This window comes from Branchiostoma belcheri, unplaced genomic scaffold (assembly GCF_001625305.1).
Source record: "Branchiostoma belcheri isolate BF01 breed outbred unplaced genomic scaffold, Haploidv18h27 scaffold52, whole genome shotgun sequence".
Classification (NCBI taxonomy): Eukaryota; Metazoa; Chordata; class Leptocardii; order Amphioxiformes; family Branchiostomatidae; genus Branchiostoma; species Branchiostoma belcheri.
This window is the reverse complement of record NW_017804154.1, coordinates 802,300-820,398: the sequence shown is the minus strand read 5'-3', so window position 1 is coordinate 820,398 and position 18,099 is coordinate 802,300. Positions and strand designations below refer to the sequence as shown.

The window sequence follows — 18,099 nt, the reverse complement described above, 5'->3', positions numbered from 1 at the left end:
GGTCACAGGGTTTTCAATCCTAAAATTTCACAGCTAACGGAGAACTTACGAGTTTATGTCAAAATATGTAACCCTTAGCTTATCACGAGTCCACATGTTATCTTTCTACTTCAGCTGCCAGCATCATCTAGTACGTAGCATAAGTCTAGATACCAACAACAACAAGGGGTCAGGCCATAAAAGTTTTGGTTGTAACAGATATGTCGTCCGGGATTTTTTGGCAGAGTTGAATATTCATCTGGGGAATTGAAACTTTGTCCTGGGGCAACTCGTCGTCATTTCTTTGTCTGTTGAAAGGAAATTCCAACGCCGTGCCTGTACATCAGGGGCTTACCGCCCACGCAGAAGACCTGATCTTTCATGTGCAGATGACGGGAAATTCTAGACTGGGAGATAGAAAAGGGTCACACCCACACTGTAGTGCCAAAACAGTCTTCCACAGTCCACACAGGCACGTCCCTAGGGAAGTGCCACCATGTCACCCCTGAGTCATGGCAAAAATTCGTACAAGGATTTGGTGTCATCTGTAAATTAGGACAGCTTGGATAAGGAATGCTTTTCTATTCTGTCAACCATTGCCGTACTGGTAACTTGAAAATGTAAGGCTGCCACAAAAAATTATATCTGTCATTGCATCCAAGTTACAACTACATTTATACAGAGATGACTATTAATTTAATTACTAGTAACAAGGAAGTCTTCTGATGAGTAAGAGTCCAAATACTGTTTTCCTCTGTGCATTTCATTCTATTGAATTTGGGATCACGTTTTCATGACACAGATGAGATAAAAAGAAGCTGTATAATTTATAAGAATGACTAGTTGAGTTACTAGTACCTCTTACAAACTAGAGAGTAGTCACTGGAATGATTCAATCTACCACCAGTACTACTTGCATTAGTAATCTGTACAACATATTTCATTTTCAATTATTTAGTTTTTAATTTTATTATTATTTATTTTCACATTGGAAGTATATACATTTGTTTTTCATGTTGAACATGTTCTTTTGTCTCTGATTTGTTTGAACTTGAAACTGTCAAGTGTCATTGCTAGTATTTACCAGGTAACTCAATTAGCAAGTGGAAGGTGCCCATGGTGTCATCCTATCATGTCTATCTCAACCATCTGCACCTACATTGTAATAACCTGATACCTGTTTCTATTTGCTTTTGTCTCAGTCAGATTAGATAATCAGTTTGACTGTTTGTATTCCTTTTGTTATCATTGTCTTGTATTTTGTTTGGTAGTATAAAAAGAAAGCATCTTCAATAATCCCCAGACTCCTTAGCAAACATTGGCCACCTTCTCCAGTACCTACAGTTTATAATTATGGACACAAATTTAAAACTTGCCTCCAGGGTACTCTAACTGTTGATATCATTCAAGTTACAGCATGAATGTGTGTTTTCAGTGTCAAGTTGTCAAGTAACAGCTGTTGAAGTGATTGAAATTGCATAGGTTCCTTCTTGCAGGCCTGGGGTTTTTGAGGATCCTTTGTCAAAAAAAAAAAAAAACCCTGAATAGAAGGATTTGTTCTAAGATCACTTAGGATAGCCTGGAATCCAGTCTTGTTCAGCCCACTTCCAATGGTTCATATCCGGATTCAGGGTAGTAACCAGTGGAAGCTAACATTCGTAACAACTGGATTCCAGACTATCACTCAACAGTCAACTGTACTGGTATCCTGCATCATTTTGTGACATAATTTCTTTCTACCATTTACAAGTTACAGGACAAGTTACAACCTAGCATGTTTTAGGGTAATAAGTCTACCATTACATGTCTACCCGCCTTTGAGGATGAATCATCACTTCGACTTAACATTCTTTCTGCATGTATACTGTAAGGCCAGGCCTGCGCCCTATTTCCCTCATACATACATTCACCACAGGTTGAATTCCTTTCTATTAGTATTACCGTACCCAGAACAACAGTGGTATCATAAAAAAAAAACAGGGCACAGGTGCCTCACTTACAAGCAGTTACACGGATGTTATGGATTCAGTTATTTTTCATATAGATTTTAATATTTTCTGGGTCACTACTGTAAGCAGTAAATACGAATGTAGTCAGTCAGGTATTTTTCAAAATTATAAGAATAGAGAAATTCAAATTGAAGCCAGTAAGACAGTAAGACAATAGATAATGTGTGCCATAATCAACAAAAAGAAAAACAGCATTTGAACAAAACGTTGATTGAGGTATGAAGACTTATAGGTTATTAAGATATATCAGAAGTGATAGTAGATATGAAAGATCCCTGTCCCTGATATGAATGAGTGACTTACACATGTTGTGAGTGGGCTAAAGTTCTGCATTACAGCAATGTTTAACAACAAACACACTTGCCATGGATGTTAGATTAGCATTACTTCAAACATAAACATGTAGGTGGAAGCAGGACACTGCAAGTCCTGTTCATAAATGTCATATTATGAGATTATGATACATGCTGCACTTATTATTATTGGGGAGTCCAGCTGCAGTTCAACCTGTGACTGAGTGAAGCTCCACTAGACAAATTACCTATGAATTATATTATACTATTGTAATGTGGTGATTATGAAGTACATTTAAAAGGCATTTTGGAATGAGTTAAATTAAGCAAGTTGTTTTAGTTATTGTAATTTCAATCATCCAACAGTGTGATAGTCACACAATGTAATAATAGTTGGTGTTGCATTCTAAGAAATATTACAGTATTTAATGTGAAACACAAATCTTTGTGTGGTTGAAAATTCACAATTTTCTCTTAATCTTTTATTTCCTCCAGGTATTGATTTCAAAATCAAGACAGTTGAATTACATGGGAAGAAAATCAAGCTTCAAATATGGTAAGTGAGGTTATTCTAAAATCTGACTTCATTCCCACAGTACTTGACGCAATATTTGTTGTATACCTCAGGCTCTGTAGAGACAATTTTTAGTTCAGGGCAATGTTGGCATCAACATAAAAGCATATACTGGACACGCCTTCACATAGTTTTAAGCATTGGGTAGACGCCAAAATGGCCTCCTGGGGAAGGATATTAGTGATGATCTCCATACCCAGTCATGTCATCAGCAGAAACAGTATGGCCATCCTGGAGGTCAACCCCCTGATGACCCAGTTCTGACCATAATGGCAGTTGTGTCAGCTTGTCTTACAAATCAATTATACATGAGTACAGATGTTGGTCTGCCCATGTAGGGCCATGCTTTGTCTACATGTTGACAGTTTGTCTAGCAGTTACTACTAGTATGTGGAAGTTTTGGCAAAGTCCCCGGGATACAAGGCCAAGCATCTTACTTTTCTCTCAGAGCAAGCATTTCAAGAATTTTGTGAGGAAAATCCCTGGGGCGTTTTTCAAATGCCTGTTGTGTTATGTTGGATTTATTTGTCAGATCTCCCCAACTTACCTGTAGATTTGCTACTGGTGATGCCCTGTGTAGACTCTTTGGAACAGCTGCAAGTTGATGGTTTCAAAGAACTGCCAGCACATTTAATGGGCAATATCTCACCATGGCTGGTTTGGAGAATGAATTATGTGTGTTGCTGTCAAGTCCCATAGTAGAGTCCATACCATATGAACACAGTAACCACATTCTTACTGATCTCTGGGGAAGAAAGGGCAAAAGACAAACAAGAACATCATGGATTTTTTATAAGTACCCACATATCATGTACATGTATATTTGATCCCTTTTCAAGCTGTGTCTGTAGAACATTTTTCCCTTGATCTGAATCTGCCAGTTCTGAAATTCCATAATTTTATTTACATTTAATTACTTCCAGGTATAGAAGTATTTTTTGGGTGGTTGAGCTGTAGGAGGATGTATCTCTTTGTTCTGACAGAGCAGGTTGACTACACGTGGTTGCTGAAGATTGACAGGCGGAATTAAGGTTAAAAGGTCAGACATAGGAAATGGGGTGACTTTAGAGCAGGTTAACACTATAAGTATAATAACAGCATATGGGTGGAGTAAGATTGACAGGCAGAATGACAGGAGATCAAAAGTCAGACACACGAAACAGGGTGAATTTGAAGGTCCAGAAAACCCAAAATACTTCCTGGAACTTGGTGGAAGTCTGAAGCCTCTGATTTCTTGTTTGAGAAGTGGTCCATACTGCTAAGTAAGCTTGAACTTGGACGGTATTCCTTATGGTTTCTGGCTCCATGTTCCCTGCAGGGATACAGCCGGCCAGGAGCGGTTCCACACCATCACAACGTCATACTACCGCGGCGCCATGGGCATCATGCTGGTCTACGACATCACCAACCCCAAGTCATTTGACAACATTTCCAAATGGCTCAGAAACATTGATGAGGTAGGGACTGTACAGGTGCTAAATGTACTGTAGTAGGACGATACAGCATTATCATGCTTAGCTAGACATGCTGTTGTTATTGGTGTGATTATCCAGGCGACCAGGCCTGATGGTCAATTATAACAGCATGAAGCCTTTAGAATTGGTATGATTGTTGATAAGGAGCATTACGATATTGATTGAGTTGTTTGTTTCTTTGAGCCTTTATTCACGTAAAACTCAATTCAGTAAACTGGTCACATTTCATTCCATAACACATCTGTATCATCAAGAAGTACTCATAAAGTAAAAAGAGGCTATGATATCAATTTTAAAGAAAAGCTGCATGCAACAATAAGGAAAGGCACTAGCAAGTCATTTTCCATGTTTCTGAAATAATTTTGAGTCTCTGTCTTCCAGCATGCAAATGAAGACGTAGAGAGGATGTTAATAGGGAACAAGTGTGACATGGAGGACAAGAGAATTGTGGGCACCGACAGGGGTGAGAACGTAAGTACCAAAGGAAGACCTACTTGTATTTGATAGGCTATATGTTCCAAGTTAAGGCTACATGATGGTGGACAAATGTACCTACAGTAATCTGTACCTGTTCATAAACCATTTTGGCTAATCATCTGTAAGTTATACATGTTTTTTAGTGGTACATTGTTGACTTACTAAATTTTCAAAATTGTTGAAATAGCGTCCACTTGTGTTCAGGTACAGGTACATTTTACACCAGATGCCCAGGTTCGGACTTGTACTTAGATGATTTTATAGTTAAACAACTTACAGGTATTAGGACACAGCCATACATTTGTACATAACAGTGTGGATACCAAGACCGCAAGATAGGTAAGCATGTTTCTATTGAACAAGAATTTTGCTATGTACATGGAGTTGGGATACAGAATCATGCAATGTGCACGTTCCCTCCACTGAACCCAAACTATCCTGCTGTCCAGATTGCGAAAGAGCACGGGATTCGGTTCTTTGAGACAAGTGCCAAGGCAAATATCAACATCGAGAAGGCCTTCATGACTCTGGCAGAGGACATACTTAGAAAGGTAAGCAGAACAAAATTGGGAAATATGCTGAGTAAAGGCCGGCAGAATGATACATGCCTGTATGTATGTCTACCTTTGGGTGTGAAGGTAAAATCACTGTGCACGCTGCAGTCTTTGTAACCAACTATAATAAGTTTATTCTTGTCCGTATTCATTAAGTCTTGTAGTAAGTGGGTACAGTACTTAGTACCCTTTGTTACTTGTGCTCACTTATGTATTCTCTGGAGTCTGGGCTCCCTTGAAAAAAGTTCAACGGGGTGGAATGGGGCTATCCAGCTGGCTGAAACTTCGATAAAACAAATTAAAGTAAGTAAATAAATAAATAAGAAATACTTACAAATGTATTGTCTCTGTGTGATCTGCAGACACCAAGCAAAGACTCCGGCCCTGAGGCTGGTTCGGTTGCGGTGGGCAGGGACCAGTCGTCAGGGTTCAAACCCAGGTGCTGCAGTACATGAGGCTGTCGTGTGGTCACCCAGGAAAAAATCAATCTTCCCCCTCCCCCTAACAGCCTCCACTAATGTTAGATCACAGATAATGTCTTCAACCAACATGGGAAACACTGACTAACAGGTGCACTTGTTGTGTGTGGTGATGCTGTCTACCCTTCATCAATGTGGTTTTTGTCATGAAGGGTTAGCCTCACATTGATGAAAAACAACAAAAAAATGTTTTTTTCATCATCATCATGAAGTGGAATGATTCAATCAAGATTCCTGAAAAGGAATCAGTCCATGGACCATGGCATTTAGATGTCCAAACATTTGGAATTAAGTTCTCCAAGTGCAAACATAAGTCTTCCACAAATTAACTTTTAGTATTGTTTTCTTCATTGTAGTTCAACTTTAAAAAGCTACCATATATTTTTGCAAGATGAAAACAAGACTGGTATGTGTATTTGTTAAAGAAATGGTATCCAACAAGCATTTTGGCTAAGAAAATAGCAAGATTCAGAAAAGAAAAAGAAAGCAACCTGTGTATTTACATCCTTAGAAATTTTAAGAAAGCTAGGATCAGCTTTTCATGTGTATCCGTCAACACACACACAAGAGTCGCCTTCAATGAATGTGCAAATGTTGGTTGAATGTAGACAAGTGAACAATACTGTACACTAGTTTGCGGTTAGGACAAAAGTTAGCGCTTTGGAAATGACGCCATGTAGAAGTTGTTATTGACTAGTATATTATAAAAGTTTTTAGAAGAAATATTTACTTCTTCTCAGACATATTTTTTTTGTCTACAAGCTCACCAGGGTCAATGTATTGCCTACATAAATAATCACCTGTGAACCCCTCAATGGTACCACAGTAGTTTGAATGTGATATATCAGTTGGGTTATGGTAATGTTTTGTCCTTGTTAACTGACATGTTTCAAAACAATTTTGACTCGAGTAGAAGTTCTTTTATGTAGTTGAATCTGAAATGACAGGACAATTACTTGTTTTTGCTACAGGTATAAGCTGGTTCATGGTTTCAGCAGCGCATGCATGCCATAATGCATGGTGGGTAATATGTAAAAAACCCTTAGATTTTTTTCAACCAGAACACGTCAGATCTGGTATCAAGCATGGTCTAGACAAGAACTGTTACAAGGGAGGGTCCTTCAACGTTAAGATATTGCCCACAATGCATCATGTAGTACCTGCGCAGCTGGAACCATGAACCCACATATTGTAGCAAATTCTACAAATGATATTTTGTCCTGTCACTGGATATATATTAAAATAAGTTGTACTTTTTTGTGTCATCATACTCATTGAAAAGATGGTGTAATGTATCTTTATAAGGGGTTGTTAGATGGAGACATGAGAATAGCAATGATACCCTTACAAAGCAGTTCAACATATTTCATGACATCCTTCAGTATGTACATCACAGATACTGATAATTTGTCATCAGCAGCTATGCATTTTCTATCTTGAGTAGACCATCAGCTAGATTTAGTCACCAGGTTTTCAATGTTAGATGTATATGGGTAAGAGAACGCAGTGTGGTGACAATGTGAATGTGTCTTGCATTGGTATTTGTGTGTCCGACAATGGACAGTGAGGCTATGGGTAGCAATGACTGGCTGTGAAACTTGCACTCCAACTGGAGATTGATGCCTTTGTACTGACAGTAATAAGGCTATGCATGGTTTGAACTACACATGTGCAAGGCAAAGTTGAAGGCATCTACCCTTTTAACTGTCTAGAACATGCTTTATTCCATGTCCAGACTTGTTTATGTTTCAGGGACCTTTAACTTTGACATATTATCCACAGTGCATCACACTGCACATGTGCAGGTCAAACTATGAACCGGCTTATACTGTTTGGGTAGGGTAATACTGCATTGTAAATTAACTGCAGCTTTCTGGACAAGGAACCATTGTTTACTAGAATTGTGAAATTTAAAAGTGCATGAAAAGGCCTTGAATCACCTACTGTAACCCGAGATCTGAGGAGAGCTTACTCGAGATATAACATGTAAACTTTCCATGTTAGTCCGAAGACAAGGAATGTTCACAAAGTTTTAACCCTTTCCCAGCTGTTTTTTTTTGCTGTCGCTAATGTAAATTTTGTCAATGTACTAGCCCTTAGCTGGGAGCAGGTTAACAATATATTGAAAGGATTGTGCACAGCTTTGTTCACTAATGCTAGGGTAGACACCATGATACGACTATAAAACATACCACATTGGGTTATGGGGGTTGTGTCTAGTTAAATGTGTAAATTGTGCTACTCAAATGTGTAAAACAGGTACACATGTAAAAAAACAATATCTTGGTTCACCATACATGCAATATTGTCTGGAAAAATGTAGGTTGCCCTGTTTGAAATGTATATGTAGCATTTCTTTTTTTAATGTAATATGTATTGGGCTTGTGAGGGACTGCAAGAACTTTGAAATGTTAACAGAAAAGGGGGAATATTGCTTAACATAGGATGGCATTTGGAACTGTTTATGTACTATTTTGTGATGAAGAAAAAGTTATGAAGAAAAGGGAGACACAAATAGATGTTTGTTACTAACCCCAAAATGGCATAACATCAGTTATATATACAAATGCTTGTCCCTTGCAACGGTTTCTTATGTAAAAAAAAATAAGGTGTCATTATAGAGTTGATCACATTTTGTATAATCATGTTTATGAAGACAATTGCTTTCCAAATTTATTCTACCCGTAGTTGCAAAATCCATAGTGTGGTGTAGCTAGGCAGAGTCAACCTTTATTTTGCATTGGGTGGAGAGATCTGTTCTATGGTTCGGTATGTATCAGGTCTGTATTTGTAGGATGACAACATATTCTCCAGCAGCCATTACAAGACAGGAAATAAAAGCTTTATACTGTATACTATCAGTGCACCATTTACCATAACTGTTGGGCGTCACATCACGTCACATTAAGTTTTCTCAAACAGGTTCTTGGTTCCAACTGTGCATGCACAAGCTCAAAGGTGAAGGCCCTAACTTAATACTTCATGTCTAGACCATGCTTTATTCATATCCAGGCATGTTTTGTTTCTCTGTCTCAGGGGTCTACAACTTTGACTCATTACACTGCATCATTCTGCACATGTGCAGTTGGAACTATGAGCCTGCTTGTTGTGATGAGTGAGCCATTGCCTCAATAACTGACATCTACAGAACTGTGGCAGCACAGTACTCCCTTTGAAATCCTCAAATTTGTCATTACCCCCTCAAAAAATTTGGAACTCATAATACTGCAAGTAAATTACCGTGAAAATTTAAACATGACCAAGAACTGTCTATCTGCCCAAGTTCTGATTGGCTGACAGAAGTGTCATTGCTCTACAGGGAGGTTACATTAGATGTGTGTTCTGTATCTAAGTTTATACTCAAGGCACTTCCCCACAGGTGTAGACACAGGAGTGCTCAGAGAAGGCTACCTGCTTTGATACAGTGTCACAACTCAAACGTACAGGAAGACAAACCCATAGTGCCCATAGACATTGTTGGACAGATAGCTATCAGTTTCCCTCATTGGTTCTATTGCCATTTGAAGAGAAACATTTCAAATGTGATGACTCCACATTTTTCTCAAAGAAAACCATCCATGATATCATGGGAATCTCTTGGATCATTTTGAAATAATTACATGGAATTTTAAAGACGTAGCTGTCTCCCATAGAGTTTTATAAGCCAATGGTTGTGGTTCAGGTGTGCCTGAAACAGTATACTTCAGAATTTGAATTTGCCAATTTGTAGATGATATTCTATGTTTAACAGACACCGATGTATTGTAATATTAGTAGATCCGGATTGAACAAAAAGGGGCAGAAGCGTGATAATATCTTATAAATGCTATCATGGAAAAAAAATGACAGCCTTAAAATTTTGCTACTGTTCAGTCACATTATGTATTATGCTGCTATGTTTATACATGGTACAGGTACCAGGCACTCCTGTTATCTAACAATTCCATCTGTTGGACTGTACGTATGAGCTATACGTATTGGCTTGTATGACAGCTTTATAGAAGTCCTGGTTAAAAAAAATTGCTAAATGTTTTACGATGGGAAGGTTAAAATCTTACTTGTGGTATGGGGGTGGGCAATTATACTTCTTGTTGTTTTGTTGTAGTAGAAAGGCTAGATGAAGCAGACATCTGAAAGTATTTAATTTTTAACAAAATAAAATATAAACTGGTGAACCTGTGTTTGCATAATACTTTGCACATTTCTCTTGCCTTATAAAATAATAAAGCATACCAATATCATACTGATATTGGTAGGTTTGTAAGTGAGCAAGTATAAAACATTGCATAATGGGTATTTCATGTACATGACGGGTACCACAGGGCCCATTTACTGCAATGTTTGAAGCTCCCTTGTAGATGACCATATTTGTATCATCATCATGCATGCAAATTATCCGAATTGAATTATTTTAGGTACGTAGTGCATGTAAGTAACAGCATGCCATTATTACTTATGTTTAATCGTATAAGAAGCCATATCATTATCTGACTACTGAAAGGCATTGAAGGAAAGGTGTAACGTCCCAGGTCAGGTAATGTCACATTCATCATGGACTTGTATTTAACCTCCTTGCATTCATCTAGCCAGATCAGTGACTTGCAGTTACCTCTCTGATCGCCGTGTGGCGCAGGTGCCATCTGCTGGTCCAGGGCCTGAGCTGGGCATGGTCTTTCCAAAGCAACTCAGATTTTCTGGTATTTCCCTTTTACCGAACCTGACCCGATAAGGCAGGACATAACTCGCTGACTCCCTGGCGTTGTTTATGAACGTTGATCTCAGGTATTATGATGTGTAGAAATTATATTATGGAATGTATATAAGCTAATCTAAATCACGTAACATTAATCAACATCCAACAAACAGATTTCAAGTATATCAATAAATGGCTTTTGTAGCTATTTACGGAGACCAACATGACCCAGATTTTGCATTGTTTCCCCGAGCAAGTCGTTATTTTCGTACCTTCCCTTTCTCCAGCCAATCAACGCTCCCTGTGCGTATGACGTCACCATGCCACCGGAGAGCACCTGCTCACCAGCTTCCTCAAAGCGTTGCCATGGAGACAGGCTTGCGGTGGATAATTGCGGTATGCGGGGGGTGTACAAGGTGATCGCGATCGACATCCACCATAAACGCAAGCAAGCGTTCCAAGCCTATTCGTCTGACTGGTTTATATAACACAGAGGTAGTCGTTTTTTGATGCCGTTCGCAAAAGCACAATTACTGCTAGGGAATTGCCTGACCTTGAGCGTTAGGATCAGTAAGGCGTCAACTTAATCCGATTAACTGTCGGGAGATAAAAAATCAGCTTTCGTCTATAAAGGCGTCTTAATCTTCGTGTACGAGTGTGTGTGTGGATGTAATGGCCAGCACACAGATGACATCCTACGCTAGAAATCAGTAGTGGGGCGTGTAACAACTCCAGCGCCCACGATAACATCCATCTTATCCCATGTGCAGATTATGCATCTACAATGCAAAGTGTGGGAAGTAGTGTTTAAATAGACCGTTTCATGTACGTGTTTAACGTGGTGACGCATCGCGTTGAAAGGTTCCAAGAAAGCGACTGGCTGCTTCCGACCAGCAGTACACAGAACCGTCCCTGTTGTGTGAAACTGTAAGCGTGCCAGCCATGGTTTTAGAAAATCCAGGAGCCCTCGTGCTGTGTTAGCCAAATTCGACCGTGCGACCCCGGCTATATTTAACTTGCCTTTTTCTTCCGACGAACGCTCTGCTCCGGCAAATGAGGCCACTAAACTGAAGGTGGCCTGAAATTTGTGTGCGATGAGAAGGAAGTGATTTAAAGCTGACGGGCTACTTGAATGAATATGGAACAGAACAGTTCGTCAGGCGGCAGTGCTTCCAGATCATCTCCGGCTGTGCCTGTGAGAAACCGGAGGCTTCCACAAAGACCGTTTGACTACAAGTTCCAGCTGATACTAATCGGGGACCGAGGAGTTGGCAAGACATGCATATTGGAGAGATTTTCAGACGACACATTCAGCATATCCAGTAAATCTACAGTGGGTGAGTTCCAAACACACACACACGCACGTTTCTAAGAAAATATCATGTATGTGCCGTACGTAGTATTGACCGTGGAATTTGGGAAAGCTTTGAATGACGAACTTTTCGCCCCTCCACAGGTCTGGCCTTCCCTCCCCTGCCAGGCCCCTCGCCTGTGTGTTTACCAACCCCATTTGTGGATGAAGTGATCCCGTGTCGTCCATGACACGCCTTGTAGCGGGAGTGATGTCATAGGGAGGGGTTTAGTGGGTTAGACAGTTACAGTGAGCCAAACTTGAGGCTCAGTGAACACATCATTGCTATGCACGAAGCATTGTCAAGCCAAAGGGAAAGCTGCAGGCACAAAATCATCCTTCTCAATCATTCTGTAGACAGGCTGTCATTGGTCGACGTCCTGATTTTGGCTTGAGCCGACAGCGGATTGCTAGGCCAGTAGTTTCTACAATGTCAACAATAGTTCTGTAAAATATAGTGGTATTATACGAGGGATTTGTTGAAGCACCAGATCAGCTATTTTGCTCAACTGCAAACTCTCTGACCTGTGGCCTAAAATTACTGTCAATATTTTCATTTATTGATCAGGATACTAGACCAGTTGGTAGTTTTCTGCTCTATTTCATTCTCGTCCGAATATCCCACTCTGTTCTTGTTGATTTGCAGAAAGACTTTAGGCCTTGAACTATGAACTACACATACTGTGCCCCTCCGCCCCAGCCAATCTGTGATGTAGTATTAAATCGCTTTGACCCCTGGCACATTTGGAAACTCACCCTTTCCTTCTCATTGACTTGGCTACTGTAAAAGAATAAACAAGTGCGTAGAATAAATTTTCCGGATGACCAGTGCCCCGCGGAGCCTATAGGTCCTATAGAAAACTCGCGGCACTCGTTCGTCCCCACAAAATCCTGGCTACCGACATGCGACACAGATGGCGTATGACATCTACATGTATAGATACAAAATGTACATTTTCTTGGTTTATCTTCTACACAAGGCGCCGTTTGAAAGTTGCAGAGATTCTGTCCCTGAGACCGCCATCTGATCTCCGCCACTAGTAGGGCAGGACGCTGTGACAGTCGCACGGTGACGTCATCACTACATGCACTTCCTCACCAACGCGAATTTGTGGTGGGAAAAACAACTACACACACAGAAAAAAGCAATAAACACAAACATTGTGACAATGACATTTTAAGATAGCTTTAGGTAACTCAACACTCAAATAAAGTATTACGACCACCGGTTCACCAATTCGAATATGTCATGCAAATTAGATTCCTACCATTGGCCACCAGAGGGATATACCCAGGTCAGAACAACTATCTTGGAAGATGTGGAGAAAATTATTTTTGTTTTCTTTGGTGAGATAAAATGAAGATTTATAGATTAGCAACATGTTTGAAATTGCGTAATGCGTAGATTTATGGTCATTATTCGCCACTGCCCTATTTGTCCAGTTGACCATACCACATCAATTGGGCGATAGGGGAAGAACAAATAGAGGTCTTGTCTTCTCTCGATATGCACAGTTGGTCCCGTGGCACTGTTTGAGTCTAAACTTTCACAGTAACATGATTTCTGTCTAGAAAATGTAGCGAAAAGGACAAGCAACTTTCTACCATTATCAAACCAGTATCTCTGAGCAGAGCACCACACTAAATCTGCTGTATCGTGACCTGATACCATGTGTACTTCCATACCCATAAAATGCCATCGCCATAATGGCTGATAGCTTGAACCGACGCCATGATTTTTTGGCTCACAGATGCTTGTCTGGTTTTAAGTTGCAAAACAAACCTATAGAAAGACAACTATATGTATGATATAAACACTTACCATATAGGCCCATGGCTAACAGTGTTGAATAAAAAAAGTAATTTTTTTTTATGAAGTCTACTGATCGTAGGACCTGAATGGTTTTACGTGACTAGTTGGAAATGCTCCTTACTTGCAATACTGCCTCATATCACCCTGAGTGTAGTGACTGTCGTATTTCAAGTTCTGATACCAACTTTGAGTAGCATCAGTGCGCCTATGTTCACGTAAGCTGCACGAATATGTCAAGAGTAGTGCGGTCCTACAGTTTTTCATACCATGACGACACTGTAATGCGAGTATTAGGGCAAATCTTGGGGACGAGTTCCTCTAGTCCGCAGTGCTAAAAATCAATACGCTTGGCTGTCTATCCTGAAAGAAACGGGTTACAAGATGACCTAGGTTTGAAGGTATAAAAAATGCATACGTTCGGCAGGATTCAACGTAAACGTCGTGCCTTTGTGAGACCGATGTCATTGATATATATATATACAGTGCAAAGGTTAATCAAAGATTAACCTTTTGATACCAATTCAGCATCTATTAAGAATTGATAAATACATTTCCTAGCGTAGATCTCTGTAGGGCTGTTCCATCTTCTTCAACAGAGCGCCATCGATCACTCTTGTCAGTGCATTGTTCATTATTTCAAACCAGATAAGAAACCTCGACACTTCATCTACCTGCACTGGAAAGAAAACGCAATTTCACGCTGTTTGCACGTATTGCGGATCTCCATGCGCTAACCGTGCATATTGTGTGTAAAATATGGAATCACAACGGTTGCCCCGGCCCTCGATATCTCCCTGTTTCATCTTCCCAAGCTGCCGTGAATCATCCATAGTATCCAGTCAGTCGTGTTCCCAGCCCGTGGCCATATTGTAATGGATTCCTTATTTGGACATGCCCTTTTTTCAGTGCCAGGAAAGGTGTTTTCCATCCATCAATACCATTACCCCTCACAGAGTGTTACTGATATATATTTGGCGCCATACCCCAACTGAACCGCTAATGTCATTGATTAAATTCTGCTTTCACTATTCATTGGCACAAAGCCCCAATCTCGTTATCAATTATAGGGTCGTTACAGAACTAATGTTTTTGTTTTTGTCGGTTTTGGTGTAATGTGTAGCATCAAAACGATTCTATTAATTTTTCTATAAGACTATAGTAATATCTCAAGAAATCTAATGTCCTCAGGCCTGCCGACAATATCTGTTTTCGCCGATGGCATTTCGGTCCCCAGTGCGTTCCGGTTGGGGATGATTTCTCATTTTGCTTGAATACGCCAGAGGAAATCGTGTATCAAAATCCCCGTCTGGTTTCTAAACGATCGTGTAATCTTTTATCCGTGTGTCGCCATGATCGAGCTTAGCCAGACAATTACCGGGCTCTTCAAGAGGCTCTCTGGCCATTACGCCTCACTGATTAGATCAAAGAGCTCTCCAGTGGTACCCCGAGTTTAGTGATAGTATTGAAGGCCAAGCCGACGTATTTCAAGCAAGATGGAGACGGCTTGTGTCGTGAATAATCGTTCAGTCAACAAATGGGAATGCAAGATGTTGTCAGGCAGAGCCGACATCAAAACTCTTTTAGCATATTTTTCCAAATCAGGCATCCTTTAAATCATGTCCACATAGTCTATTAGAATAATACAAGAAACAAGAAATTGGAGACTTCATACATGTACCTCCGTAAACTGGGACCGATTGATAAATCGTGACACCATGTTGGCACGGTAACCACTTGTGTACTGTACAGTCAAACGGTCGTCAATCCGGTGGGCCATTTAATCAACGGTCCGGCCGGGTTTGCTGATGGCTGGCTGCCGGGTGGAACATCAATTCTCACACAAACTCCTACAATTCAAATATATGTTGTTTTTCATCAGTATATTTGAAGATCGTCCAGAGCTAATAAGCGTATGTTGTTTTGACTGGGAACCCACAAGTTCTGCTGCAGTGCCAAGGAAAGCTGTTAGGTGGCCCATAGTCGCCCTTGACCTTTGCTATCATCACAGTCATCTAGAGGTTCTTAAACTAGTATTACGACAAATAATCTGGAAGCGCAAAGCCAGACCCAAATCCATCTAAAATTTTACCTTCAGTAACGGAGTTCTTTCGTTCACGGAGGTAACGTGATAAAGGTTCAGAAAATACAAAATTGGATTATCAAAATGGGCAGTCTTTGAAGTCGCTCCTGTTGTTTTGCTTCCGGCATGTTTCAAGACCGTTTCACGAGTAACGAGGAAACAGTATGTCTGAAATTGCTGACCTCAGGCGATGAGAAAGGATAAACAATCCTGCATAGATAATTACTGTACCATTCAACCAGTATCACTACTCACACATTGCAACAAGTATTGATATCATTTATATGTTTTCTATTGCAGGGGTGGATTTTAAGATCAAGACTATCAAAACGAAAGGAAAAACGATACGACTACAGATATGGTAGGTGTCTCAAGTATTCATATATCTTTCCATGAAGAACAACACAGGAGTTTTAAGCCAAATGTTTAGTACAGTTTATTCCTATCTTATTTATCTATACGTGCATGTATGTATTAAATAAACTTTATGGCACAACCATTGTTAAATGTGGCATATGACATCTATTTCTATATAACAACAAACATAGTATCTCACAGTATCATACTGTGAGATTTATCTACCTTACAAATGACTATATATATGGGATGAGAATGTGTTTTTTGTGCAAATATTGGTAGAATTTCTAGCGTTAAGGATTTCTAAAACATTGCATATACGTACGTACAAATACACGGGTGGCATGTATAAATGCATGTCTGATGAATATATTCTTATAGTGACAATGCTGTAGAACGCGCTACCGAGGCTTTATGGTAACAGATCTAATGAATAACAGCCAGACTGTCAGCAGAATGTAATGTTTGGTACTGACACTGATGTCTTGATTTCTCCACACCAGGGACACAGCGGGTCAGGAGAGGTTCAACTCCATCTCAGCCGCCTACTACCGGGGCGCCAAGGGCGTGCTGGTCGTCTATGACATCACCAATGAAGAAACATTCGAAAACTTGCCAAAGTGGCTTATGATGATTGACAAAGTAAGTCACAGTTATAGCCGGAAAGAAAGTTATAGCCACACCTCCGTGTAAGTTTGTACACGTATAGTTGATGAATTTTATTCATCGTTGTGAATTCCACACTGATTCTGTGTATATGTCACTGTCACCATTATGATCTCCAATTCCACCTCCCTGCGCCTGCGGCTACACCATTGCCCCATAACCTCCTGTGACGCTGCTGTATTTAAATAACTATATAACAGACAAACACTCCGAAAACAAAACATCCATACTATTATTAGGACACAGAATGTGAAAATATATCCCTGTTTAAGTGTAAGATGTATGTTGCCGCCTAACGATTTTGCTGTTATTTCAAGTAGTATTTTAATAATTTTGTCGTATTGGAAACACGCTTCATTTGTCGCAAACGATGTTCCTTTTGATATTCCTCCCTCCAGCATGCTGCTCCTGATATAGAAGTTATTGTCATTGGCAACAAAACAGACAAAGAAGAACTAAGACAAGTAAGCACAGAAAGGGGAGAGAAGGTAAGAAATAGCATGTTCACAAAACTTTATATTTCATTTAAGATACCCAGAGTACATCGGTTTATGTGACATGCCTCTGATAATTTGTATTCCACACGTACACGTACATTTTGTATTTCGTGAACAACACGAGAGAAAAATCCTACATCAGTAATTTTCACGCTCACCGCTCGTGTAGACGTTTGCTCGTTGGGCGTTACTCTGACATGCATGGAGCGCCATCTATGTGTTATTGGGTAAAATACAGGCTCTAATGCCGTGGAACAATTTTGCTGTTCGTTTCGATGTTTCAGACATGAAGGCATCGAATTTATTGTTATTTCTCAATACTTCTTCATAGTTTGCTTATGAGCACAACTGTCGGTTCTGTGAAGTCAGTGCCAAAGAGAACTTGAATGTGAAAGACGTCTTCTTGAAACTGGTAGATGATATTGTAGATAAGGTAAGATACTTCAATTCTAAATCTGTCTTTGGCAGATGGTGATGATTCTTGTATCTATTGTGATACCTTAAAAATAGTACTATAAATGATGTTGCCAGCATATGTTGGCGTCAACATGTGTGTTGTAACGTAATTCAATATTCTAACGTAATTCTACACACATTTTCAAATTGGCAGAATGAATAGTATTGAATCGTTGAATCCATGTCGTATCGTACAGTATACGAGACCAGGACACAATAAGTCAATGCACCCAGATGATAAAGATATGGCAATTTTATAGTTTTATGACTAGCTTGCTCATGTTTTTTTAATGTTGTTCATGTTGACAACATGCTTTAGATACCGTGAGTAAAACATTGTGTCTTT

The 18,099-nt window shown here is 39.8% G+C and overlaps 2 protein-coding genes across 2 annotated transcripts in view; both read left to right on the top strand.

Moving 5' to 3' along the window:
* The window catches only part of LOC109480747 (ras-related protein Rab-10-like), a 10,564-nt gene extending 1,874 nt beyond the window's left edge, over positions 1-8,690 (top strand). Inside the window, exons 2-6 of the mRNA XM_019783026.1 lie at positions 2,777-2,837; positions 4,174-4,312; positions 4,712-4,801; positions 5,257-5,358; positions 5,724-8,690. Coding sequence (XP_019638585.1) covers positions 2,777-2,837; positions 4,174-4,312; positions 4,712-4,801; positions 5,257-5,358; positions 5,724-5,816 — 485 coding nt within the window. The 3' untranslated portion in view covers positions 5,817-8,690. The remainder of the gene's footprint in view (positions 1-2,776; positions 2,838-4,173; positions 4,313-4,711; positions 4,802-5,256; positions 5,359-5,723) is intronic.
* Positions 8,691-10,929: 2,239 nt separating this feature from the next.
* Positions 10,930-18,099, top strand: part of LOC109480746 (ras-related protein Rab-12-like) — a 10,586-nt gene continuing 3,416 nt past the window's right edge. The window contains exons 1-5 of the mRNA XM_019783025.1: positions 10,930-11,870; positions 16,078-16,138; positions 16,638-16,776; positions 17,199-17,288; positions 17,629-17,730. Coding sequence (XP_019638584.1) covers positions 11,666-11,870; positions 16,078-16,138; positions 16,638-16,776; positions 17,199-17,288; positions 17,629-17,730 — 597 coding nt within the window. The 5' untranslated portion in view covers positions 10,930-11,665. The remainder of the gene's footprint in view (positions 11,871-16,077; positions 16,139-16,637; positions 16,777-17,198; positions 17,289-17,628; positions 17,731-18,099) is intronic.